Raw genomic sequence first — 25904 nt, 5'->3', positions numbered from 1 at the left:
TGCCATGATCACATTTCCCGAAATTTGCAGCAAGGTGTCATGCTACCTTTGTAGACAATGGGAATTGGCTGCCCGGCTAGAAGTTATAATTTGCTTGCATCCTTTATCCCCACTGACCCTATACTGATGGTGTCCAAAACCATAACCCCTCGTCATCCTTTCTCAGGCTGTAGTCTTAAGAGTCCCCTCAAAGACATTCCCTTCAGTTGACATTGTTGCCTTCCCTGGCGCCATCTTTATGGGTGTATCCACCCCAGGCCCCCACCTTGGCACCAAACTCGTCCATTACCTTGTAAGGATCTTGAACACAAATATCTCCATCTCAACCTGAGACATGCACTACTGTGGCCGCATGGGTCGTGAAGGTTTAACTGCTCCTTTCACCAGAGATTAAGTTGTTTGTTCTGATAAATCCTTAAAATGCAACTTGGAATGATCCAATATTTTTCACTTTATCTGCCTTGTGCATTCCACCCTAGCTCCTGGTTTATGCATGACACATGTTGAATTTATAGCTGCATAGCTTAAACAAAGGGGCGGGGTAAACTGAGAATAAAATAATTAATGTAATGGTCACAGAATTGACTCTTGGCAAGGCACAATTCTCATGTATTCTTTGTTTTAAACATTTGATACTGATAAAAGCAGTGTCATGCAGATGGGCATTGAGCTGGTTTTTTGACTGCTTTTAGGTGCCGCTGATGTGAATACTTTAGGATGGTCGCACGGTGTAGCTCAGAGGGGCATGTTCCAAGATATGTTTGGATTTGTTAATTGATGACCAATATCAACACATGATTAACCCGGCCCCCCTTCTGTTTCTCCTAAGGTTGATGCAGCCGCAGCACATCGCATGGACAGCCTCGCAGCACTGGGCATGGACCGAAACGGCTTCATGAGGGAAGGTCTTCGAATGCCTGGGGGCATGGTCTACCCCAGCCTGTGTGGAATGAGTGCGGAGAAGAGCCGGGATGCTGCTAGTGCCATGGCGAGTCTTGGATACACCCCTGAAAGGAACCCAGCCGACCCCATGGATGGTTCTCCTGTCTCTGTGAGCAGTTCTAATGGCTTCAGTGCGATCTACAAAACCCCTCCTGGACTGCAAAAATCAGGGTCACCAGGTGAAACTCTGGGATTGGATGGCATGGCGGCTGACAAACAGAGCCCACTCACTGTCAATGGTGCCGGTTACCTGCGACTCCCCTGGGTACACCCTTACATGGACAGTACAGCTGCTGCTATGTACCCCTTCATTGACTCGCCTAACAAGTATTCTTTGAGCATGTACAAGGCGTTATTACCTCAGCAGTCCACCTACAGCTTACCACATCTGGCGTACTCTCCTGTATGCACCAGCAGCGAGCGTTTCTTGTACCTCCCCCATCACTACGTTTCCCCACACATGCCATCCACTTTAGCTTCACCCATGCGGATTACAACTGCTTCTACATCTCCAGCTATGCCACCTCTCGTGCACTGTCAGGATAAGAACCTGTCGTGGAAGATGGGCGTGAGTCCTGCTGAATCACATGCCTACCAGCATCTACAGCCCAAACCTCCCAGAGTCCAGTGCCCCAAGCCTACTCCCCCTAGCATGTCTGCAGAGCCTGCCCTCCTGTTGCCCCACTCACCAAGGCCTTCTCCGAGGCTCCACATGTCTTCGCAGCCGATGGGGGACACTTATGCAGAGTTCCAAAAGCATCTCGCCCAGATGGCAACGTCTACTTCAGTTCCTCTGCCTAACCCATACATGAATGTGAACAATGACTTTTCTCCTTCAAGGCTGCCCAATGGAACATTTGCCAAAGCCCAGGATAACCCTGATAATGCTCTGCAAGCCCAAGGACACACCAGGAAACCGACCCGGGACAGGAAAGACAGCAGGTCCCCTCCTGTACTCGAGAAACAAGTACCTACCAAAGATGGAGGCGACAAGCCCCTAGATCTGTCATCGAAAATTGTTGATGCTGAGACACCAAAGTCGGAAAGCGTAAAGAAAATCGCACCAACTGTGCTGGTCCCTAGCAAGCCCGGGTGTGGCCTGATCTCATCTGTGAGGGATGTGCAGAAAGAAGGTCTTTCTCCTTTAGGAAGTGGCTGTGCAACCTACAGACCAGAAATCATCAGTACAGCACCCTCATCCTGGGTAGTCCCCAACTCCAGTGTTACTGATGAAAATGGAGGCAAGATTATGCAGCTAAAAAACAAAGCATTGGAACGAGTGATGCCACAGCCCAGAAGCTCTTCGTGCCCGCGAATTGGGAGCATTGATGGAGCTGTCCCTAGCAATACAGGGGCAGTGCCAAGCGCAGGTCGCCCAGCCTCTGCATCACCAGCTCCCAATGCAAACGTAGATTGCCCCAAAATCAACAGAACCGAAAGTGCGACCTCGGTCATACAACAAATAGGGCAACCCCTTCCAACATGCACAAAGTCTAACAAAAATCAAAAAGCTGCTAATCCAGAATCTAGTATAAAAGCTACAAGCCAAGAGTCTGGCTTCAAGGCAGCCAATCAAGAGTCCAGTTTCAAGGTGGCCAATGAAGAGCAGTGTTTTGATGCAATGACTCAAGAAACCAGTTTTAAACCAAATGAGAGTGACCTTTTATCGAACTCCATGTTTTTAGCTCAGAACGAGGCTTATCGGTCTCCTATCCACTATCCCAGAAGCTTTCTCCCCTACCCACTTTCGGAAAGCCTTGCTCTGAGCCATTTATCTCTGCACAGCAAAGCACCCATGTACCCTCACCCAGTGTTACTGCCAAGTGGCAGCATTTTCCCAGGCCCACTGGCTCCTAAACCTGGCCTTCCTTACAGTCTGCCAACAAATCGCATGGATTATGTCACATACCAGGATGCCCTGGGCATGGTGCATCCCATCCTGCTGCCACCGTCCTCTCTGGAAATCAACAAGGATGACCGATGTGAGAGGCGATCACGGTCGCATGAACGGCCGAGATACGAAGATGCTGCTCCACGGAACCGACTCCATGAGACCACTGCGCCGAGCCCAAAACCTTACGATGCCCCCAAAGAAAAGCATGTGGCGGCACCCCAGAGCTCTTCAAATCTGAGTAAACCCCTGGCCAAACTGGAAAGAACCAGCTGCAGTGATCTCCTGCATGACACTAGAAGTGAGCTGCGCACCACTAAAAGCCCCCTTGCACCGGACTGCAGCGGTCGTAGCAGTGACCCACCCAAGCCCAAGGTGGAGCCGCACAGAGAAGTCATTGTCATGAGGGAGGACTTTGTGAAGAAGCATGATTTCCATGACCTTGCTAAACCTGCACAGAATGGTCCAGTGGTGAGCTTGACTGACCGCATGTCCACGAGCCCCCACCAAGAGAGTCCCTGCCCCCAGCCTCCCACAGGGCTCTACGAGGCCACTTGTAACCCATCCCTTTTTTTTGGGACCACACCCCAGGACACCCAGCAGTTCTGCATGGGAACTTCTCACCCTGGCACTAGCGTTTACGAAACCCTCACCAAAGAAGAAATGGACAATTTGGACATGAAGAATCGATCCTCCAAGGTGGCGAAAAGAATTGAAAATTCTGCTGGCTACGTAGGAGACCGGCTGAAGTGCATGACCACCGAACTGTTTGGGGACTCAAGCCAGCTGAGCCGGGAGCAGCGCGCACTGCAGGTGAGCTTCTCTCATTGATAAAGCATGCAGAGGTGGGCAGATGGAACTGTACTGATGTTTCAGTAGATGTTAATTGTGCACTGGGCAGTATTGGTAGTGACTAAATTGAGCTTTGCATAGAACTCAAACATGCATCAAAAGTGGCTCCACAAAATCAGATGTGCGCGACCAGACCCTAAACCCTTATGGCCCTGCTAAAATGACTGTCTTCTATCTGAAGGGTAATCTGGTTTTGTTGGTAATGGTGGCACGTTCTTTCTAAAAATTAATGATGCTCCATTCTATTGAACTATCATAAGGCCCTGTTGACCAGGCTAAGCCTTGGCTCTACCCATTTTCCCCAAACTCACCCTTTGCATATGACAAACTAGTTGAGGGAGGCCTCCTCAGATTCAAGGGCAGGCTGAAGCAACAGCGGTAAAGCTCATGGCTACCCTGTCCAGGGCCATATTCACCAATTTGGACATAGTATGGGCAGTTCATCCATGCCAAACCTGGCAAGCCCAGCTTCTGTGCCAGTCCCACTCAGTGCCATGAAGGCTGCATCTTCTCGATCTATTCTCTGCAGACTAACGGTGCCGTTTCACGTGCTGCTGAGTTGCATCATATTTTACTCTGAGGCCCTTCTGTAATATAGTTCCCCTAGTAGGGGCCAAGCTACATGATGCAGAACCGGTTCAAAAATTACAAGCGCGCCTGCCGGAAAGTGCCCACATGACATCTGCCGGACTAGTGGGAAAATAGTTTTTGGACCATTTGTACTGGTTAGTCGGTGCTAATAATTGTGCAATGCTGCAGTGCACCAATATTGTGCTCTATAATGTGGCCCCAGTTGAGACCTCCTTTGATGCACTTGATATTTTGATGTGTACTGCTAGTAATTTACGTAAATGACCCACTAAGTGCCTCTTTTAATTACTTAGATGGAAGGATTGCAAGAGGACACTAATTTATGCCCACCTGCCGCTTACTGTGAGGTCAGTGCTTTAAATTTACTACCCTTTTGGGTTCAGCTTTATTTCTAAATTCACCAAGGGGGTGTGTACGGGGCCACGGGCATTTAATCTTTTGTTCTTTACCTATCCTTTTGTTCTCATTTTATTTGGTAACACCTCTTTTAATTTGCTTCTTGATTTACTAAACGGCACTGTGTCTAGCTTGCTGCACTATGCATTTTCATCCAGCATGCCGCTTATTTACAGTCTTGTGAATTGTTGCATCCTCCACACCTGCTGTTTTAACCATTCTATGGACATATTAAACGAATAGGTGGGATTTGATATCTGGTTGTGTGTGTGTGTGTATATATTAATCTCTGCTGATCTGAGTATGTGGTTTGTGCCATGCTGGTTTTCCGTGTCTTGGAGTTATGCAGGTGTTATACCAAGATGCAAGGGTTTAAATGAGTGTATTTAGAGCGAATCCACTGAATTGGCCTTCTTGTTTTCCACTGTCAGTTCTGAGATACCATGCATTCTGTGACACCAAAGCAGTGTCTTTTTTTCTCATGTCACTTACACTGTACTGTGGTATTAATATGGAAGGTGCCCTTTACACTAGAGCAATGTGCGAATGGGTGTTTTTGGACGCTTTGCTTAAATAACATTATTGGGCCACGTTGACTTTCCCTTCTAGGATTTAAATATGTTTTTGATTTGCTTTTGAAGCATTCTGTAGTAGTTGCAAACCTAGAAGTTCCCGGGTGTTAATTAGTGTTCACATGAGCCCAACAAAGGTTAAGCCATACAGCTTCACATTAAATATAACCATATGTCATGTGGGGCATGTATTGTTGCTCAATGACGCCAGCTTGATGTTTTTGTACCCTTTAGACATTTAACCTCCGTGGCATTGTAGGGTTACAATTTGGGCTCAGAATGCCATTGAAAGCACTCCCGTTTGTGATGAACCTTGTATTAAAGTTACATGATGGTTAACCTCGTCATGAGGTCATGTCCGAGGGATTCTGGGTATTTGACACATTACACCGTACTATGGTATGTACGCTGTTTTTTATGTGATGCCAGTGCGCCATGATTACATCTCTAAGCATGATACCTGCCCCTTGTTCCTTGGTTGTATAGCCCAGTGTTTCTTTTCTGTGTTTTACAGCATGGACATCACTGCTCTCCTCTCTATGTAATTTATTTCAAAACCATGATTAAATCGCACACACTAAGGTGTGTTTTAGATTTAATGTGGCAGCACACAGTGAGATGATATTTGTTCACTGCTCACGAGGTGCTTTGTTGGGGGGGGGGGGGGGGGGGCACTCGTTGCCTTCGTGTTGCCTAGCTATGCGAACACTGGTTATTTGTTTAATCTCGGATTGCTGTTTGAAATAGTGAAGTGTATTTGATAACTGGAACACAGTTGGAATTTGGGGGTGGAGGTACACGTTTCGCATACACACAAGGGTGGCCCAGGGCTGCATCGAAGCGTGGTTGGTAAGCAGATGGATTCCCTGGCAGTTGAGGTAATCTGTGGCTTGTCTCTTTTCAGCATGCCATGATGCGCTTCTCTGCACTGGAGACCAAGGTGCGAGAGGGCGACGCGCCCACAAAGGACTGCGAGGGGACCCGCCTGGGGCAGGCCGGCTGGGACAGCCAGAAAGGGACCCAGGACAAGCCCGCGTCCGTTATTCTGGAGAGTGCCATGGCTGAGCAGCAAGACAGCAGCCGGTGCATGAACGGTACGTGCTGCATGGACGGTTCAACGAGGTGCAATCTTGTCATTTTACCTGGGAAGACCAGTCACTCCACACAGTCCAGCGAATGGACCAGGACACATTATACACAACTCTATAGTGTTTTCAAGCTCTGGCATACGGTGCTAACGTCTAGGAAAGCAGACCCTGGCATCAGGCGCACCTTGCTGCGAGGCTGTGCACACAAGGTTCTCCCAAAAGCAAATGGTGCGCACATGCCAATTACATGGATATTTGAGCTTTTTGCTAAAGTATTGGAGATTAAACAAAATGCCCCAAAATATGGGCAGATATTTTTAGTTTCTGAAGTCTGCACATCTAGGATTAAAAAAAATAAACTTAGCACACCGAGGTAAAAGTGATTTGCCCTGTATGTAATAGTGTGGTCAAGTGGTGAAGCCAGGATTAGATTTCTGGTTTCTCAGGGGAAATATTTGAATCTCTTGATTATGGTTCTAAACTAAGTTCTATTTGGGTTGCTAGCTCAGGCCTCTTCCACAGCGTGAAGTTCCATTTGTGATTTAGGTTTTACATACCTCATATGTGAAACCTTTTGGTACCCTTATGATTTTTTGAATAGTTCAGTAAAATCATGGTCCTGGTTTAACAATTGTAACCAGTGAATGCCAGCCATCTTCGCCGTCCTCCATGAAGAGGTGGGTGTCTGTAGTTCATCAATGGAGGCTCTACGCAAATGGCACACCACATTGTATTGCCCTTGAGTCCTTCACTGCGCTGGCATGTCAGCCAAGGGGCTAAAACAGGCTGCTTCAAGGGGAGGGCCTTGTCTTCACCCCTACTGACCTACTCAAGAGCCTCCTATAGTACCCTAATGTAGGGGGGGGGGGGGTCACCGTGGAATGCGGAGTCTTTTTAATCTTAAGTGTGCCGTTTACAGTGACGTCCTCTTTAGGGCAGGAGCAATAAATTATTCTCTGCTCCCCACCTGGGCATCAGCGTAAGTTTCATTTGAGAATATGCCTCTGTAATAATCAGTCTAAACAAACCATCATACACTTTCTCTTACCTGCAGTTTTAATGTGTTGTATACAAAAACATTTGTCGTGCCTTTTATGAGACTCAGAAAGACACCGCCCTGCACTTAGGCTCATCTTTTTTTACGCTCTTTGACAGATGATGAATTATGCTGTTTTGGAGCCATGTTTATCCGAGCTGAAGTATCCTTTAGGAGGACTATATTACTGGCTTGATTTTACTGATAATTCTTTGTTTTTAAGCAGTTTTTTTTATTGTACAATGCAGATTTAGTTGGATTAGGTCTCCCTGCCAATTTTATCTAGGCTTTGTGTATTAATATTAATTATTGGATCACGTCTTATGGCGTTTTTGCTTTTCTTGCACATTATTTGTATATTGGTATATATCTGCATGCTTTTACGGCTATTTTATAGTCTAATAAGTTTCTGATTCTAAATAGATCTATATTTTTTTTTCACTGTGCAGGTGAAATTAAGACTGCGTTAAACAACCATGCGGTACTTCACCAGGCAGGAGAAGTGGAGACCTCCCTCCTCGAAAGAATGACCTTGTATCAAGCCACAAAGGAGAAAGCCAGGGAACTTTTTGCAGAAAGCTTGAGTGACAGCCCACACCGGAAGCGTAAACTTTCTGACAGCGATGCCTACCACAGCGAGAGTTGTGGGGAGCCCTCCCAAGGTGACGAGGAGTCGCAGGCAAAGAAGATGCGAACTGAGTATGGTAAGCTCCTTTCACGTGGCGCTTCCAGTGCTTGATGTAACTGTAGGGCTGAATTCCTTCTTGTTGTGATGGCTATCCTGCAAAGCAGTGTTGAGGACGGCCATTTTATGCGTTTTTTTAGTGTATTGAGTTAGCTGAATTGTTTCGGGGTTGTCGCTTCACAGTACTAGGGGAACCTGGACTTGAGAAGTGGGTTTATTTCAATGGGATAAACGCATATTGTATAAATAAGCGCAGCATATTTGTAAAAAGAATTTGGTGTTCCCTTTCTCTGAAGCTGGCCCCACTGCATAAAAATGTGTAATTATAGCGGAGTTTTATCTGGGCAAATGGAGGCACGGATTGAAGTGAACAGGCCTCTGGTTCATACCGTTTAACTTTAGCTACTTTGAACGGCATGTTTCTTGTTCTTACAGGCCCATCCCATAAATGCTGCCATTTTATTTTTTGCTGTATTCAAATAATTCCATGTCATGGTGGGATACATGTTCATTTGAGACCTCAGCAGAGGCATTAATCTCATGGTGAGGTAAAGTGGCACTGGGTACAATGTCAGTGACACTGACTCGGAGAGGGAGTTAGTTGCCATCTTGGTGTATCGCATCTATTTTTCCATAGCTTACACATGGGGTTATTGCTAATGGGCGGTTTAGAGGGGTGCTGCGCTGGTGCAGAGGGCTTTGAAACTCTGGTGTGCATTTGCGTAGCGGAGACAGCAGTGCAGCGTAGGTATTCTTTGTGCGTAGCCAAGGGGGCATCATGATTAATTGTAGTTATCTTTCGTTTAGATGACTGGCCTGAGAGGGAAATGACAAACAGTTCCTCTAACCACTTAGAAGAGCCCAATTGTAATGAGGTGACCAACCTGAAGGTGTGCATTGAATTAACAGGGCTCCATCCCAAAAAGCAGCGTCACCTGCAGCATCTCAGGGAGTTGTGGGAGCAGCAGGTCACACCGGAACAAGCCACCTGTGGCAATGTGGGCAGTCAGGACCTCCCTGAGGCTGAGCAGCCAGAGGCCAGCGAGAAAGAGGCTATAGTCAAAGACTGGGAGGAGGACAGGCTCAGCAGGACCACCCCAGAAGTCCAAAGCACTAGGAGCTGGCTGGAGGAGTCCTTAAGGAGAAGTGAAGTGGATGAAGGTATGCTGGGTGCCAGGGGATACCCTCTGTCCTAATGTAACCATGCTTCCATGCGCGCATCGCATAAGTTTGCCTCCAATGATTGGAATGCCTAGAGCACTTTGTCCCAGCCTAGCAATGGAAACTGCACACACAATCCAGAGAAAACATAGTATTTTGGTGCATACACACGTACACAAGGTATTAGAAAGATGGCCCATAGTCGTACGCAACCGTTTTTCACTGTACTGTCCACAATCCAGTCTCAAACTAATTATTGAACAAACTCTGCTTATGTTGCACAACCAAACTCCAAGACACTATTGATTGGTGGCTTTCATAGAACTACACAAAAGGGGCCCAGAAACCGAAAACTCCAGGATGCTTTAATAATAGTAGCTGCGTTGTACAAACGCGAATAATGCTTTTGTAGGAAATATTTGCAAGTGTGTGGGAAGTAAAGGGCGCGCATTGCCTTCGCAAAAAATTGTGGTGTGCCCAAATGTTGAGCACCTTAACCCCACTCTTCACTTTGTAATGCATGCTCTACCCTTTGATCTACTTAGGTTTGTCTGTGTATGCAGTTTCCCTGCAGATGAAAAGCCTCTCTACTGGCTCTCCAACTTGCAAGCGTCCTGCCAGCACAAGCCCCACTCCCAGGCTCCCAGCCAAGCAGCTGAGGATTGAAGCAAGCCACACGGACGAGGAGCTGAGCACGGACGACGAGGAGAGCTGCCAGACTGCCTCATTGCTGCAGAAGCTTTGCGAGGGCGACAAGCCAGTCGGGAAGCGGCAGTGCAAAACAAAGCACTTGTCTGCGCTGGAGATGGGCAAAACAAGGGACTCCCTGGCAGAGGACACCACTGACGGAGAGACCAACGAAGACAAGGTAATTAAACAAGCTTTTCCAGGTCCTGCTGATGTATTCTGAAACCTAAATGCACCTCCGTTAAAAAGAAGCCAAAATATACAGAAACCTGTCTGTTACAAACTGATGTGGGACTCCATCTGACCCTCCCAGTTATAGTTTGGCTGGTCGACTGCAGTTTTGTGGTCCCATATGTCTGCATTTTCTGAACCAGACATAGAATGGCCTGGGTCATAGTACTTGCCAGATAAGGAAAATACCTCCCTCTTTTCTGACCTTCAGTAGTGCAGATTCAGTGTCTTTTCCTCCAGAGACCATTGTGCTCTAACGAACAATTCTATCCTGAATCCTGCAGGGTGCCATCACCAGGCTGTGCAAGAAGCAACAAGGAACTGCTTCAGACAGGGAGTCCTCCCCAGCCAAAGCGAGTGAGCCAGAGGACAGCCTGCTGCATACACCTTCCTCAATGTCCTTGTCCATACCTGCCACCCAGCCTCCACAGCCTCAGATTGCAGATGGCCCTCCAGAGATGACCCCGAGCCGCCCTATGCCACCTGAAGCACGCAGGCTCATTGTCAATAAGAATGCCGGGGAGACTCTCCTCCAAAGAGCAGCTCGTCTGGGATATGAGGCAAGTATTTTATTTTTGCTAAATTAACTCTGAATTGCATGAAAACTGCATATATTGCAGGTTCCCCAGAAAGTGTAACTTCTGTGACTGTCCAAATCGATCTGCACCACCATATAATACATGGCGGATTCATGGCACTGTAGTGAAAAAACGTTATTAACAAAAGAACATCAAATGGCTTGTTTAATCAACAGTAGCTGATCTGCCCTCAACCACCCATGGCTTCCATAGCTGTGTAGCATGCATTCTCATTTTTCTATATACCATTTTAATTTACCCACTTGCAGTATGATGGTTTGTGGTAGAAACCTAATTTGGCTGTAACTAATCTGATGTCTGCATGTTAAAGGCTACATCAAATTTAAACATTTTCCTTAAGTATTTTCCTATTTCAAACATGTCCGGGGACATTTTGAACGCCTTTGTCAATGGGTTTTATTTATTTTAGTGTGAGAATGAGTGCTTCTTTTACCAACTTTTACTGTAACTGATTTTTCAGAACTGTGGTAGGCTAAGCTCACCGCTAGGAAGTAGGAACCTCGGCCACCCATCTCGAAGTTTGATCTTAATACTGAAAATGTATTCTTATAAAATGTCACTTGCCTGCTCTTCTTTCCCCATAAGCAGCATGTCTTGGGTGGGCGTTTCGATGGCATGGATTACTGATTGTTCTGTTAGGTATCAGTGGTGGTGAAGTGTCCTTCCGTTTCCAGCGATAGAAAATTGGATGGTTGTTGTGCTGTGGTGCCCCCTTGCTTTTTTCACTGTGCCCCTGCAAGCAACTCTTGTTGGGTGCCTCCTTCTGTAGTAGATGCTTCGGTGCTCTATAAACAATAACTGCTCTGTCTTCCGCCTTGTTTGGCGTGACAGTTTTTATTTGTTCCTGTATTGCAGAAATGTCCCGTGTATGCATAAGGTAGATTTGCTTAAAGTTAATAGCAGCTTTTGAGAGCTTGATGGTCGACCCAAGAATGGTCGATTTGGTGACTGTGAATGGAACTATTTTGTTAATATCAGACTAGTTCTATTGAAGTCTGTGACAGAAGAGGAGTCTCTTGTTCCTAGAGAAATAATGTGTGATGGTGAAGTCTTGAGTGCTTGCCTCACTTGGACAGGTGTGGGGAGCGGCAAAAAATTGTTTGCTATATTTTAGCCAGGAGGTTGGGGGAAGAAAGGATGTAGACTATAATAGCCTGTCCAAAATATCTTCTGATGCGCAAGACCAAGGCTACCAGACTCAAAGGTTTCTATTTTGAAGCCGAAGTCCCTTAATTCAGTGTCCGACCAATGTCACTCTAGGTGGGTTTGTCCGAGACGGTGACCCTAGTGATGCTGTGTGTTCATATACTGGACCACCAAGTTGGCACAGTCACGTGACAAGGTTTCTTGTACCACTGCCGAGCTGTAACTGATAGCTAGGAATTTGAATCGGTGACAGGGAGGGATGTCTTGATGCCTAGTGCCAACAGCGAACATGTGCACCTCCTAGTTATTACATGCCAACTGTCTTCGGACTAAGTAGAAATGTGTTTCGGCAAGTTTAAAATATTTTGTTAACATTTACCCAGCGGCCACTTTCAGGCTCCTCTTTTAGTCCAAGTGCAATAAATCTTCTCCGTGTCTCTGCCGCAGTGCGTGTTGGGTGCCCGAGGGATGTTGTTGGAAAGGGTGCATGCTCAGTGGCTGGGCCCGGTGCCACCTGGCACTGTTAAGGCTGGAGGTCATCTGTGGTGGTCCGCAGGCCGACTCTGCCGTGACCATGCCGGGTCTGGTTCAAAGTTCAGCTGTTTCGTCTTGCAGCTCGGTTGAAGGGGGTTCCTTTGCCGCGTCTGCTGGGCAGGCTTGTCATACGTAGCTGGTGGGGGAGCTACACCGACTCCGAGTGGCGCATCGCGAGCTCAGTCCCTGGTAGAGGTGCACGGCCACCGGTGGCCTCATCAGTCTTGTGTGCATCCTGCACTTCCCTCCGCCGCCGCTGTGCCAGGCCGCGGCCGCTGGGGGACCCGCCCCGCCCGGTGAGAGATTTCCGGGCACGGCCGTTTAGAGCTCGAGGCCTGGAGCGGCCGGCGCGCGTCCGCACCTCTGCGGACGGGGCTCGCGCTCTGTGACGCCTGGCGGCGCAGGCGTGGTTCGGCGGCGCGCGGGGACGTTGGTCTCTTGATCCCTACGTCGACCCGACGGCGGCTGACGCGCTCCGCCAGTCACGTGACGGAGCCGGCTGCCCGGGGTGGGGATGCTCTCCTCCTGTGGTCGGTGCTGCCCCAGCTTCCTGTGCGGCCTCTCGGATACCGAGTCTGCGTTCAGGTGCGTAGGGGTACAGCACCGGAGCGGCTTTGCAAACCGTGCGCATTTCCTCCTGACGTTTCTCCCTACCCCATCCGTATGTTCCCCCTCCTCACCCCAAGCCCCCGGAGCTGGCAGCAGCTTCCTCCATGAAGGCAGCGCGTGCGTGCCCGCGGCTCTCGGGAGGGCAGGCTGCTGGCCGCCTGCCACCGGCTTTGTCTGCGGCGCGGGTGTGCTGTGTCAGAGGCATTTTCACGCTGGTCGCCCTCCCTTTGCATTGGCTCCGCTCGCAGGGCTATTTTTGCTGGTGAAGTGAATCCAGCTTTTGCAAGTCTACGTGCCTGAGCATGCGGGGGAGATTAATGGCACATGGCTTCTTCGTGGGTTCAGCTGGTGAAGCGAAGGTGTTTGTGAACTATGCAACACCCTTGACCTCCTACTGGGCATTAACGACTGCTTTCCAGCCTTCTAAAGTCAATAGAATTTAGATTGATATATTTAGGGGGAGTGGAACCGCAGCTCATCACAGCCCTTAATGTGAGTGCCTGTAAGGGCAAAGGGAAGTGCCACATGTAGTTATTGCGCACTGTTCCCTCCTTTTCCTAATTGACTCTCCAGCAACATAGTTGTTAAGCAACACCTGCATGAAATTGCCAACTTGGATTAAATGACCAAGTTGCTGCTCAGCACATTTCGGAAATGAAAGCAGCTCACACATCAGCTGTAGAGGAACACACATCCTTATGGATCCACCTTGAGCCACACTCTGTGGCGGCTGACGGGTTGCCTGCAAAAAGTAAGTTAGCCAGGTCCACAGTCTGGTGATTTTAATTGCTTCGATGTGCACAATACACCAACTTGAGTCTGAAAGGTAGAAACTTGAATTGGAAGTAGCTGCAAACTACAACAATCTTGGATAAATTAGAATGTGTATATCAGCATATTGAAGGTCAATCACAATCGTGAAATCCTGTCTGTGGACTAGAGGGATGATGCTCTGCAACATTTGTTTTGAAATGAATAGTCTCTACCCACATGTTCAGTCTCTTCAGAACCAGGACGTCCTGGCCTGTAAGACCCTAAAAATTTAGGACCGTAAACACGATCAAATGATCTCCTTGCCCAAGCTATTCCTTGGGAACAGAAATTATTGCTTATTTTTCCTTCCCACGGAACCTTGTGTTCGTTGGGATCTTTGAAAGACCAGAGTAAGCATGAGCCCAGAGGCAGTTCTGCCCCATCATCTTTGGGCTGGACAGATGCCATTTTCACCCGCCTCAGTAAGCCTTATGAGGCTCACAACTACCTCGTCTGTAGCCTCACTGAAGTTTTTTAAATTTTATTCACGAGACTGATAATTGGGTCTATGGAGACAAGCCTGCCTCGTGTAATGATGGAAACGAAGGTGTTTGCCCGAAAGGGTTACTTTGGTGTGGTGTCTGACAGAAATACTGACGTAAGATTGGTTGTGCTGTAAATAGCTGAGAAGGCTATGCTGGCCATTGCCCCACTCTTACAATTTCCAGGATGGGCTGCACGGAACGGCTGCATTCAGAGGAGGAACAGCTGCCATGATCGAACCACAACCCCCGGACCCTCCTGCAGTATGGGGCTGGTTTGAACATGTTTGCCAGCGTTGTTAGCCTTTTGCAGCCTATGCTCACAGCTGGACAACTGAGGATAATCTATTCTGTGTGTAGCTCAGGGCTCTAATAAGTATGGTGATACTTTTTTTTTTTCCTTTCTTTGTTTGCGGTTCAGACTTCCTTTTTTTATTAATACTGTATTATAATTTACACATACTTGATTTAATCTGCAGACACCTAATGTAGTCTAGCTGTGACTAAGTGCCCTTTGTCTTTGCAGGAAGTGGTCCTCTATTGCTTGGAGAACAAACTCTGTGATGTCAATCATCGTGACAACGCTGGTTATTGCGCCCTGCATGAGGCATGTGCCAGGGGCTGGTTGAGCATCGTACAGCACCTACTTGACCATGGGGCGGATGTGAACTGCAGTGCACAGGACGGAACCAGGTGAGTGGCTTTATTTTATCTGTTGAAGGGCAGAGGTCACGTGAGAATTATAGTAATCCTCTGATCGAAGGGTTTATTTGATAAGGCACACTAATTAACTAGGGTGTGATTGGGGGATGGGGAGAAGGCTGCTCCCCACCCCCTATGTTAAGCATGCAAAAGTCTTCCATGCAGATGTGGGTAGCCTTCTTAAGTCTACAATGACGCCCTTAATGCCCCCATTGCTTCTGCGACATGCTTTTGCTATTTCTTCGCATCGAGCATTGGGTTTGACATCGTTCTTTCTCCTGTGTCTCGCTGTCACCGTGATTATGTGAAGTAAGGCTTTATTCCTAATCAAAGGGACATTTACAAATGTTACTCCTGGTTGCCGGGTCTGGAGGTGGGGGAGAGCTGCGCTGACCTTCATCCAGTGATGAACAGCCGCCAGCAGCCTCTGCTGATCATGTGCGCGGTGCCCGTGTGTGACACATGCAGGCCCTGCAGGAATGGTCTACGGCTGAGGACTTTGTGCCAACCACGTGCCGCCCCCGTCTTGCCAGTAAACGCAGACTAGCTGCGGGGTGCAGTGAGGAAAGTGCATGCTAGCCCTGCCTCCGCCCTCTCTTCCCCCGTAATGACCATGCAATGCCAGCCCACTTTCAAGATACACCCCGTATAGCATAATTAAGGTCTGCTTTTTCTATATAATTTATGCCATAGCTTCTTTTTTTCTTTACCCCCACCCTATTTTTTTAAGGATTTCAAATTGTACCTTAAGTTTAAAATCGCATTGAAGAAGTCTTCTAACTATTAGAGCTTTCACCATGTGTAAGGGATTTAAGTTAAGGCAAAGTGCTGATTTTCTGAACTGAGCAGTGCAGATGGGAGGACTTAGTGTGAATCTGTACCGAATTGTTAACCTATACTGTAGCTGTTTCAGACCAATGAGGAACATTTAGTGGGCTTAGAGGTCTCCTTCCACATGTGACCCGGTCCTATCAGCCTCCACAAACCTCTGCATTGGGCTGTGTCTGAACACATGGGCCATGGTAGCTTTCTGACGGCCCCTTCCCAGCGTGGCTGCCTCAAGAGCCTTGTTCGCTGCTGGTTTCACCTCAGCACTTTTTTTTCCCTTTTTAAAAGATCCACTGCGTGCAAAGTGCTCTGTGCAAGTTATTGATTAAAAACAAATCATCAGCGTGTTAACAACAATGGCGTAACGCCTCTATAAATCTGTTTAATGGGCTCATTAGTTACTTTGCATGATGACGTTGGCAACACATGCGACCGGGAGCTTGACCAGCCATTGCATTTTAATCAAGCCAGTCGGCACCCACCGGATGGCTAAGCTCGACATATATCTGTCGCTAATGGGGCATAAATCAGAAATTGAGTTATCTACAAGTACCGGGCCTGTGAAGCAGCAGAAAGAGCTTGTCATGAGACTGACTCTCTAACTTAAGGGCATTGTCGCCATTTCAGACGTTTGTTTGAATCTGTTTTTTATATGGGCAGGACACCTCTCACCCTTGACAAATGGAGTCGTTGCTCTACTCAGCCCTCCCATTTTTATAAGCCATTACTGTGCCTTCCTTCCTATTACCTTCAGTGAGGAGAAAAATAATTGCTAAACTAATACCACAAATTCGGGGTAGGCACCCTAACCTGGCTGTGTTATCAGAATGGGCAGTGCCGGGGGTGGTGGTGGGGGCGTTACACTCGCGTGGATTTGTACAATATTCCACGGATAATTCACCATTGAAACCTTAGTTTACAGTGTTCTGTTTTTCTTCTTTTTCTGAGTGGTGTTTGTTGGTCAAGGTTACGATCTAAATGGATTGTTTACGCTACCACTTATTTTTACTTGTATCATTATTGATGTATCTGTCTGACTATGCTCCCGCATGTACCTTCCCCACCCCAATTGTTACTTACTCACATGTTGTACCCTTAGTCTGTAAAGCGCTCTGATATCTGCAAAGATCTTGTTCGCGCTATATAAAACTTTCAAAATAAAATAAGCCAATGAAACGTGTCTGGTGGGTGTGAATACTGTCTGGGCGCATCTCTAAATGCACGCGTTTCTCTCCACAGGCCGATCCACGACTCCGTAGAAAACGATCACCTGGAATGTGTGCGCCTCCTGCTCTCCTACGGGGCGGATCCCACCCTGGCGACCTACTCGGGCAGGACCATTGCAAAGATGACGCACAGCGAGCTGATGGAGGCCTTCCTGACAGGTGTGTGTGTGCGCGCGTGTCTCAAGAGTATGGCCTGCAACCCCCCCCCCCCCCCCCCCCCCCCCCACCCAGGTGGCCCCTATAGAGTGCGCGCGCAGCGTAATTTAAAGCCCTGCAAGGAGCTGGTGCACGGCTGGCCACACCTATGACGCAGGGTTTGGTGTATAGGAACAATACCATACAAGGTGGTGCTTGGACTGAGTCCTTCCGATATCAGTTTAAAAAACTGCATATGATGCAGGCATGAAAGAAGTGGAAACCGCCTGCTGAGTGTGGTAACACCGTTCTTTTCAATGCAGTGGAGCGATAAAGGCAAACACGGAACTGGAAAATGGCGCCTCTGATGACCCGGAGTCACCTGGCAGCATTAGCCCCGTAGACAGCGCGAAGCCTAGCAGCTGTGTACCTTTAAGTAACGTCGTGATCCGGAAACGTTGCCACATTTCAGGGGGCGGGGCTGGCAGCTATCCTCTCAGGTTGCACGTGTTCGTGCTCTGCAAGGTCAAGAGAAGAGTGTTGTGTGCTTAGATCACATGAGGTCTCCCCGTGGTCCGTTTAGGGCAGCTCCAAAGTGTAAGACTGTTCTGAAGCACTTCCACGGAGGGAAGGCATGCCTTCGGAAAGGACTTTTCAAACTCGGCTGCGGGCCTGCAAAAGATTTCCCCTTCTGAGTTGAGCTAAAAATATTTTCTGACGGTGATGTGAAACAGGTGCCGGACATGAGTGGTTGCACATGGCCGAGCCCCAGTAAGTTAATTCATCTGTTTGCGCATCTGGTATTGTACACATCCAGTGCCGAGCTGCGCCCTCCCTGGCTTCTGTCCTTTAACAACGTATTGCTGTGGGACCACAATGCAGCCACGCGGTCCTATGATTAGTAGCCGACTGTTACACCCTTGTGCATCCTAGTGTCGGGGTATGGATACACAAACACGGATGCAGATCACGCAATCCTATCAACACACACACATACCACCTGCACAGCTCTTCTTGCTGGAATATCTCGGGCTTCTGACCAACCAGCCCCGAGTACTGGGGCAGGTTTTACTCCCTTTGTATTGTACTGTAATTCTATAGCGCTTACTACCCCTGACGAGGCGTCGAAGTGCATTTTAGGCGAGTAGCACGCTACCCCGGAACCCATACAGGATTAGTGTTTGAATGCTTCAGCACCAGCTCGGACCTTTCCATGTGGCTCTCCGTCTCAACCTCCCTTCGCATAGCATGCTGCTGCCTGGAATGTTGTGCCAGGAACTCGTGGGTCCTTGGGGCCCACTGCACCAGCAACCCTACCCTCCACCCTTTACTAGTGTCTGCAGCAATTCTACAGCCGTCTCTAACGCACATTTGCATCTTGCTAGTGAACACCGTGGTGCCACATTAACACACACATGTCGTTTGCTAGCCGCGCATGCTCAGACTAGCACACTCCCATCACTCACCCCCTTCCCTTATGAGTAACCATGGAGGTAGCACTCTAGCAGAACTCCCCCACGTTTGTTGTTCTTGTTGACGCACACCATGGATTACAAGAGTCTATAATGCTGCCACCTAACACATCACCATGCCGTTATCGGTAACGATGCCACACCTGCACACTTCTAGGCCGCGGTCTGTAATAATGCCACCCGAAAGCCAGCCCACCATGCTACTCCCGTCCCTCCACCCACGCGAGCGTCGGGCACTGCCCCAGGCATGCCCTGCTCCTGTCCACAATGCTGTGCACGGCACAGGTCACGCTAATTACCTCGGGAGGGCGGAGCCTGCAATTATTCCCCTCTGTCCTTGTCGGAATGAATTCCCCACGTTTCGTCGCTCTTCTGAACCCCTCGACGTGGCTCCCAGGCCGATAAAGCGCCTTATTGTTACCAGTGTCAAAAGGCCACAAACGTCCATTTGAATGATCGAAATCACGCCCCTCACCCGCCGCTTAAAAAAATCAGGCTTTTTTTGTTGCCACTTGCATTGAAAGGGGTAAAGATTTAAGAGCACAAAGTCCGTGAATATCCCAGACAGGGAATGTAAAATACGTAACCGGCAAGTATTTAACAAGTGGAACAGTTTGCGGTTGGAGTACTGGGCAACCAGAAAAGAAGGCCCAACCGGGGTAACCCAGACGGTAAGCTCTTCTCACTAATTAGTGCAAAGAGGGGTCCCTTAGGCAGGCGGGGTCAGTGGCTGCGTTATTAATCACGTGTAACACTCGGACGGCGATATTTAATACAGGCTTCCTTCCACGTGGACGAATGGTGTGATCTTGGGCTGCTGTTTCATTGCTAGGGTGCTTAGAGACAGACTAAACACAACCATTACAGTACAGAACAATGAGCATTTAAGATTCTCAGCCAGCCGAGTTGAGTGCGTGGTTTGCCGCTGGTCTGATCTGCGCTTGCGTGTTGGTAAGGGCTGCGAAGCATGTGATGGCGCTGGGGCGATGACGCAGCTTGCTGACCTCTTGTTCTGACATGTCTGCCTCTCCCTGTCTCTTCAGAGTACTTGACTGACCTGCAAGGCCGCGGTGGCGACGAGGCTGGTGGCTCCTGGGAGTTCTACGGCAGCTCTGTGTGTGGTAAGTAAATGCATGTTTTTTTTTTCTTTGTGTGTGGGTAGTTTGCCGCAGGTTACAGGCAAGGCCGGGGGTTTCCGGGTTACTGTCTGTAGAGCGGCTGCTAGTGGAGTAGGTGAACTGCTGACTCTTGGGTGTGCCGTGGTAGCTTCGCCTCAGTGCTGACGTGTTTCCGTCTCTTTCACTAGAACCGAAGGATGAAACCGGGTTTGACGTCCTGGCTAACGCCCCCGGCCCCAGCGACGACGAGGATGGCTGCAGCGACGTCTTCGAGTTCGAATTCTCCGACACCCCCCTCTTGCCCTGCTACAACATCCAGGTGTCTCTCTCCCAGGGGTGAGTGCCACGGGGCGTGGAACTTTGTGTGTGGATGGAGAGGGTTGGTTATATCCTTTTCAGTCAAAGGCCCTAACGTTTCGGGGGTCCTGGCTTGGCGCCTCCTTTGTTTCCCCCCTAATGGCCTCTTACCTCTTATTGCCGTTGCCTGCGGCTTATCAAATGGCCGCCATTGTATCTGGGGGGCACCGGAGGTGCTTCAGTGTTTGCGCTGGCTCCTAAAAAGAGACGTGCAAATGGGGCTTATCTTAAGTGTTGGGACAGGAATGGCCTTTCTTTCCACAGGGAGTAAAATGTGCATTGTGCTGCGCCCGGCTTTATTGGTGCAAACGTGCACGACCCGGCCCTTTGTGCGGTTTCCGACCTGCGGACAATAGCTGTGGAGCCTTTCCACCCTAGAGAAGAGGTGCGCCTTGCTCCAAGGTCACACATCCGTTCACTCCTAACTAATCCCGCGCCAAGCTGCACATACCGCTTCTTTGCAAGCCAGCTCAGCAAATCATTAGAGTTCGAAAGTATTACTACATTTAGACAAACAATGTCGAACATCCAAGTGCAGCCTTAACGACCTCCTTCCTGCCTTTAATTACTGTACAAATAGAACCTCTACATTTAAAATAAAAACTAATGCACCGACGTAATCAAACATGACTATATTACAAATGCACACTCCTCGTGTGTGTTTGAAAAATATTGCCAGGCGTTTTATAGCAGCCCTAAACATTCTGCTCATGGTCAAAGTTTTTCCTAACTCCTGCCCTCAAAATAACTTTACCCAAGCGGCGTTCGGCGCACTTTTAATTTACTCCTTTGGCACGGGTTGTGCAGATGAGCCCAATGCACCCTCGGGCCACGAGTCCCAACAGGAAGTGTGGGCTCCCTGGACCCGGGGCTCAGCTGGTGGAGCTGGTGGGCGCGGCCTGTGGGCGGCGCTGCCACACTGACTGAAGGTGGCTTTAGGTTCCACTGCAGGGAGTTTCCAAACAAAGACCAGTTTTGGGGGGGGGATACATATTTTATTTTTTATTTTTAGAATAAGGGTGTTTTGCGGGCGCACCTATGACGCCTCGAAAGATGCATTGCTTCGTGTAGTTTAATGTTAATTAAGTGGAAAAGTGTTTGACTGATATAACCAGAAATTCGTGTAGGACTCTGTTAACAGACGGAAGAAGTGCGCAACCATAGTCTTATAATTTCAGAACTGAAGCATTTCAATATTCTATAAAACGAAGGCGTAGTTGCTTATGTATCATCTGCTATTAACAATCCTTGACAAAGCCAATAATCCCGGCTTGTTGTAGGTGTATTTTACTTGTTGCATTATACATCCGGATGCAATGACAAACCGCAAAATACCGGTCGAGCTGCACACCATGCTAAGCACAGGTTTTTAGCTTGTGTTTTTAAGCCACACCCCTAATTACACAGGCCCCTTTGAGAGACACCCCCCCCCCCCTTCTTTCATCCCACTTAAAGCCCTGGCTTTTGTACCGCACCTTCTACCACCAACATGGCACGAAAATGCTTTGAGGTGTGCACATCTGTTGTCTATCTACAGTCCAGGTTAAATACAGAGAGCGACTTAACTGTTTAATATGTACAAAAAATAATATATACTTGTACTTTCATGTTGTGTACATTCATCTTGCGTGGGCATTCTGAAGTTAATCAATGTTTTTTTCCTCCCTCCAGACCTCGGAACTGGTTTTTATTCTCCCACGTACTGAAGAGGCTGAAAATGTCACCCCAGGCGTTCCGTAGCAAGTTCCCCGGCGTGGAAATCGTCACCATCTCGGAGGCCGAGTTTTACAAACAGACGTCGCTGAGTCACCTGTTCTCGTGCTCGAAGGACCTGGAAGGCTTCGACCCCGAGGGCAAGGAGCAGCTGGAAGTGGTGGAGTTTACAAGTGAACTGCAGGCCCTGCTGGGCTCCTCCCTGGAGTGGTTACACTCCGAGGCGCGCGCCACCTGGTGACGGACCAGGGCCTGACCTGTACATAGCCCAACAAACACTTGTACATATGTGCTATAAGGACACCGATCCCTGTACAGAGAGGACACTATGGAATATGGAAACATGGCTCCTTCGTCTGAAGGAATTTCATGGCCCGAAGGAAGGACTTCTAAGACATTTTTAAAACTAGAAAGACTACGTTTTTAACAAAATATTATAAATATTTCCTTGGTTTTCAATGCACACACACTTTTGGGATACATTTTTGTTTTCACTTGGAAGACGTCAACTTTTAAACCACATTGACTTTGCTTCATACAAAGCACTGAATACACAGGACGTTTTTTGTTTTTAATAGGGTATATGATCAAGGTCTTGTGGTCTGTATGGAAGACTCAAAATGTACGGTTGTACCTGCATTTAAAAAGGCACTTCATGATATTTTTATGTTTACAAAATTACCTGCTTTGGACAGGTAAGTGGTATTGGATGTAATCCAATGATTTTTGTACTTTAAAAGAATACATCATATACCAATTAGTTGTTTGAAGTTTTGTATTCTAATTTAAATAGCTGTGTAATTTAGATTTCATACATCAGAACGGATTCTTTATATATAAATATATATATATATAGCGTGTAAAGAATATATGTTTCAATATTTTATCCCCTTATTTAAAAGAAAAATACCTTTAACTATTTTTTCTGTACTTTGTAAAATATTGTAAAATGTAACATATAATGTTGAGTTTATTTGAGACGGTGTGTGTATATATTAAACATTTTTTGAAATGTGTCTGTGATTTAAGAGTTGACTTTGTAAACCTCCAGCACAAAAGCAGGGGAACGCTTCCCCATTCTAAATCAGTTCTCCAGGCCTTTGTTTAAATTTTACAAAAAAGACAGAATACACTAGCTACAATGATTCCGTATTTAACTTCTATTACAATGCTTGGTACCAGTTAAACTACTCACAATACAACACTTTGGAGTTGGCAAATGAGTTTTCTTGTACAAACGAGTTGATACGTGCTACTTGCAATATGAGGTAAAACAAAGGACTTGAAACCAGAATAGCTAGATTTTGAAAGCAATGTAGAAAGTGAACTAGGGAGAAGGCATGTAGACCATATACTGTGCTTCAAATGGACAGAACTTCCCTGAATGGAGATGTTAGATTTGAGAGCCTCAATTCATGAGGCTGTGTTTAACAGGTCTTTTGCGGTGTCACTTGGTACCCGGTGTTCTTTAGCCAGTTACCTTTGTGCCGGTAACTGGAACGACTTCATTGGTAACCTACTGCATGCAGAGGTGATGGATTCCTTGGGCTGGGTGCCACAGAGCAGTGGATACTGGGCTTTCGCCAAATGCTGAGCAATACTTAACTTGAGTGTTTCCGACGTGTCTGTGTGACTGGCACATGTTTTTTATTGGACAATGGCCGGGGTGCTTCTGTTACATGGTGTGCCTCCATGTGGAAACGTTTCTAGTCAACCCTTTTAACATGAATGATTTCCCTTACCAAGTCAGTCTTGCTTAGTTTTGACCGCCAATGAAAGTTGGAATGGTAAATTAAATTTCTGGCAGATGAGCTCACCAAATCCACCCGCTCTGCCCAGTTCATGCCAGCTATTGACAGACACTACATGGTCTAAGTTATCTTGGAGTTCCTTGTCACTATTGCTCTGCTGTATCCCAAAAACATTTTTTTTGTGTATCCATGGTTTCGCTTTCTTGCATTTGTATGCATCATTACTGAAATTTGTACAGCACACATTTTTCCACGTAATGGCCGTATTCTACTTTTGTTAAATGTTGACTTCAAGCTGATTCTGATATTACCATTTATAATTGGACTGATTTAGCTTGAGATACTGTGATCTGGTCCTATTCTCAAATAGGGGGCTGTCAATGTATGATTTTGGTGTCCGTTTCATGATTGGCGATTCACTATTTGCTAGGGCATCTTCCAAATCAGACCACAGCCAATTGTGTGGCAGAATAGAGATGTGTATGGTTATGTTTGCACACGTAGCTGTATATTCTTGGTGGGGGGAAGAGAAAGTTCTATGCCTTATCTTGTTTTTGTTGGCTTTATGCTCCTTTTGAAAAATGGATCTTTTCTGGCTACGTGGTGTGCATTATTCCACCATCTCATGACTGGGTCCTTAATTTTTTTTTTTTTGTAAGATTTATTCTAGAACTCAGACCATTCAATAAAATCAGACATCTATACCATAGTACAAATCTAAATACAATGCAATAAATAGATTTAAAAAAGTGCAGACTAGATTGTAGGTTCTTGTGGCTAAGGGTGTGTGTAGTGGGGCTATGCGGAGTGCCATTGAGTGGAAAACCAACCCCGCACACTCCGTGTTGCCCCACTACGTGTAACCCGCCTCCCTCCCGCCCTGCTAATAACAATTAAATTACAAGCTTCAAAAACCATTGAAAAGTAAAGAAAATGGCTTACCTTAGCTGCAGCATCCCGGGGCTCCCTCTTCCTCCTTCATCGCAACTTCTTCATCAAATCTGCTCATGCGCAAGCCCTCTATGCTTTGTTGCAGTATCTGCCACTTTGATTTTATTCTGCTCCCCATTTTTGTGCAAATTTACGGATCGTCCCTATCCTGAGGGAGTATTTCACCTCTTCACGTCATGCCTTACAGAGGGGCATAATATTGAATGGTTCACCTTTTAAAAGTGTATCCCTTCAGGGAGAGGCCAGTCTCCTGGAGTTGTGGTTGTAAACGCTGATCTCAACTTACCCTTAAATAGGATTGCTGACAGTGATTGGTTGCAAGGAAATAAATCACACCCTTGATCCATCATGTTGACCTTCCTGGAGAGAAGCCATAGATTAAATAGGCAAAGAGACTGGACTGAATCTATACCCTTATACTACCTACCTCCTGAAAGATATATTCCTGAGCTAAAATAACAAGAATGTAATTGGCATCGAGATTTAGAAAGCCTGCGCTAGGGGCTATGCCTCTCCTTACATGGCGATGATTGAACTGATATAGAGAATGACCTGCAGCCAGTTACATCTGTATACATTAGTCTGTCCCCTCTTAAGCTACTGGAATCCCAAGAGTTATGGTCCAACTAGAGGCCAAGGATTGAATGGACATGTGGCAGAACCACCTATTTTGGCAGAACATCCCAGGCAGAGACCAAGAAGTGAACATGCATGGAGACTAACTTTTCCTCATTACTATTAGCAGGTCTGGTGGCTTAGGGGACTAGCACGTCCACTGTAGGGGACTGTGTCGACCTCCTGGCGGGTCCACTTAGCTTTTCATCCTTCTGAGGCCGAGAATATCAGTACCATTGAGTTGGGTAACAATAAACATCTGCTATTCAGCAACATGATACCCTTCTGGGTGAACGTGCGCTTTACAAAAACATGTTATGTTATACACGTTCTGTAGTAGGGTATCTCTGTGTATAGTCCTAATCTAGTGAATAGTCCTGCTCATGTGCGGGGACCCCGGAGCAATCAAAAATAATCTCTTCAGCTGTCTTCTGTGCAGTCCTGCACAGACACTTAAGAGAGAATTAAAGACAAATAATGCAGCCTATACCTGCAAGGCTACACTGTCCAGTACTTCAACTAGAAATGCATAAGATATTCCACCAATATCCTATTCAACAGTGCCAATTTTCACCCATAAAGAAACTTCCCCTTCACAAAATTCTTGGAATGGTAGAGAGGAAGAGATGGACAGACGAGCCCCCCATAGGCAGCCATTAGGTGGCTTAAAAAGGGATACTGTGCCTTTAAGGAAACTTTCCAGAACTCTCTGTATCCCAGA

The 25904-nt window shown here is 47.3% G+C and overlaps 1 protein-coding gene across 11 annotated transcripts in view; it reads left to right on the top strand.

Moving 5' to 3' along the window:
• The window catches only part of BCOR (BCL6 corepressor), a 58317-nt gene extending 35435 nt beyond the window's left edge, over positions 1-22882 (top strand). For 3 of the 11 annotated variants that reach the window (XM_086934131.1, XM_086934137.1, XM_086934132.1), the window contains 12 exons: positions 830-3646; positions 4570-4623; positions 6149-6338; positions 7818-8072; positions 8861-9214; positions 9760-10082; positions 10417-10692; positions 14842-15008; positions 17085-17230; positions 19722-19799; positions 19985-20132; positions 21825-22882. In XM_086934131.1, coding sequence (XP_086790257.1) covers positions 830-3646; positions 4570-4623; positions 6149-6338; positions 7818-8072; positions 8861-9214; positions 9760-10082; positions 10417-10692; positions 14842-15008; positions 17085-17230; positions 19722-19799; positions 19985-20132; positions 21825-22107 — 5091 coding nt within the window. In that variant the 3' untranslated portion in view covers positions 22108-22882. The remainder of the gene's footprint in view (positions 1-829; positions 3647-4569; positions 4624-6148; positions 6339-7817; positions 8073-8860; positions 9215-9759; positions 10083-10416; positions 10693-14841; positions 15009-17084; positions 17231-19721; positions 19800-19984; positions 20133-21824) is intronic. The other 8 variants (XM_086934140.1, XM_086934141.1, XM_086934135.1 and 5 more) reach the window with 7 other exon arrangements.
• The last annotated feature ends 3022 nt before the right edge of the window (positions 22883-25904 follow it).

The sequence above is a fragment of the Lissotriton vulgaris genome, chromosome 8 (assembly GCF_964263255.1).
Source record: "Lissotriton vulgaris chromosome 8, aLisVul1.2, whole genome shotgun sequence".
In the NCBI taxonomy this organism is placed as follows: Eukaryota; Metazoa; Chordata; class Amphibia; order Caudata; family Salamandridae; genus Lissotriton; species Lissotriton vulgaris.
Note: the sequence above shows the minus strand (reverse complement) of the source record. Positions and strands in the feature narration are given on the sequence as shown.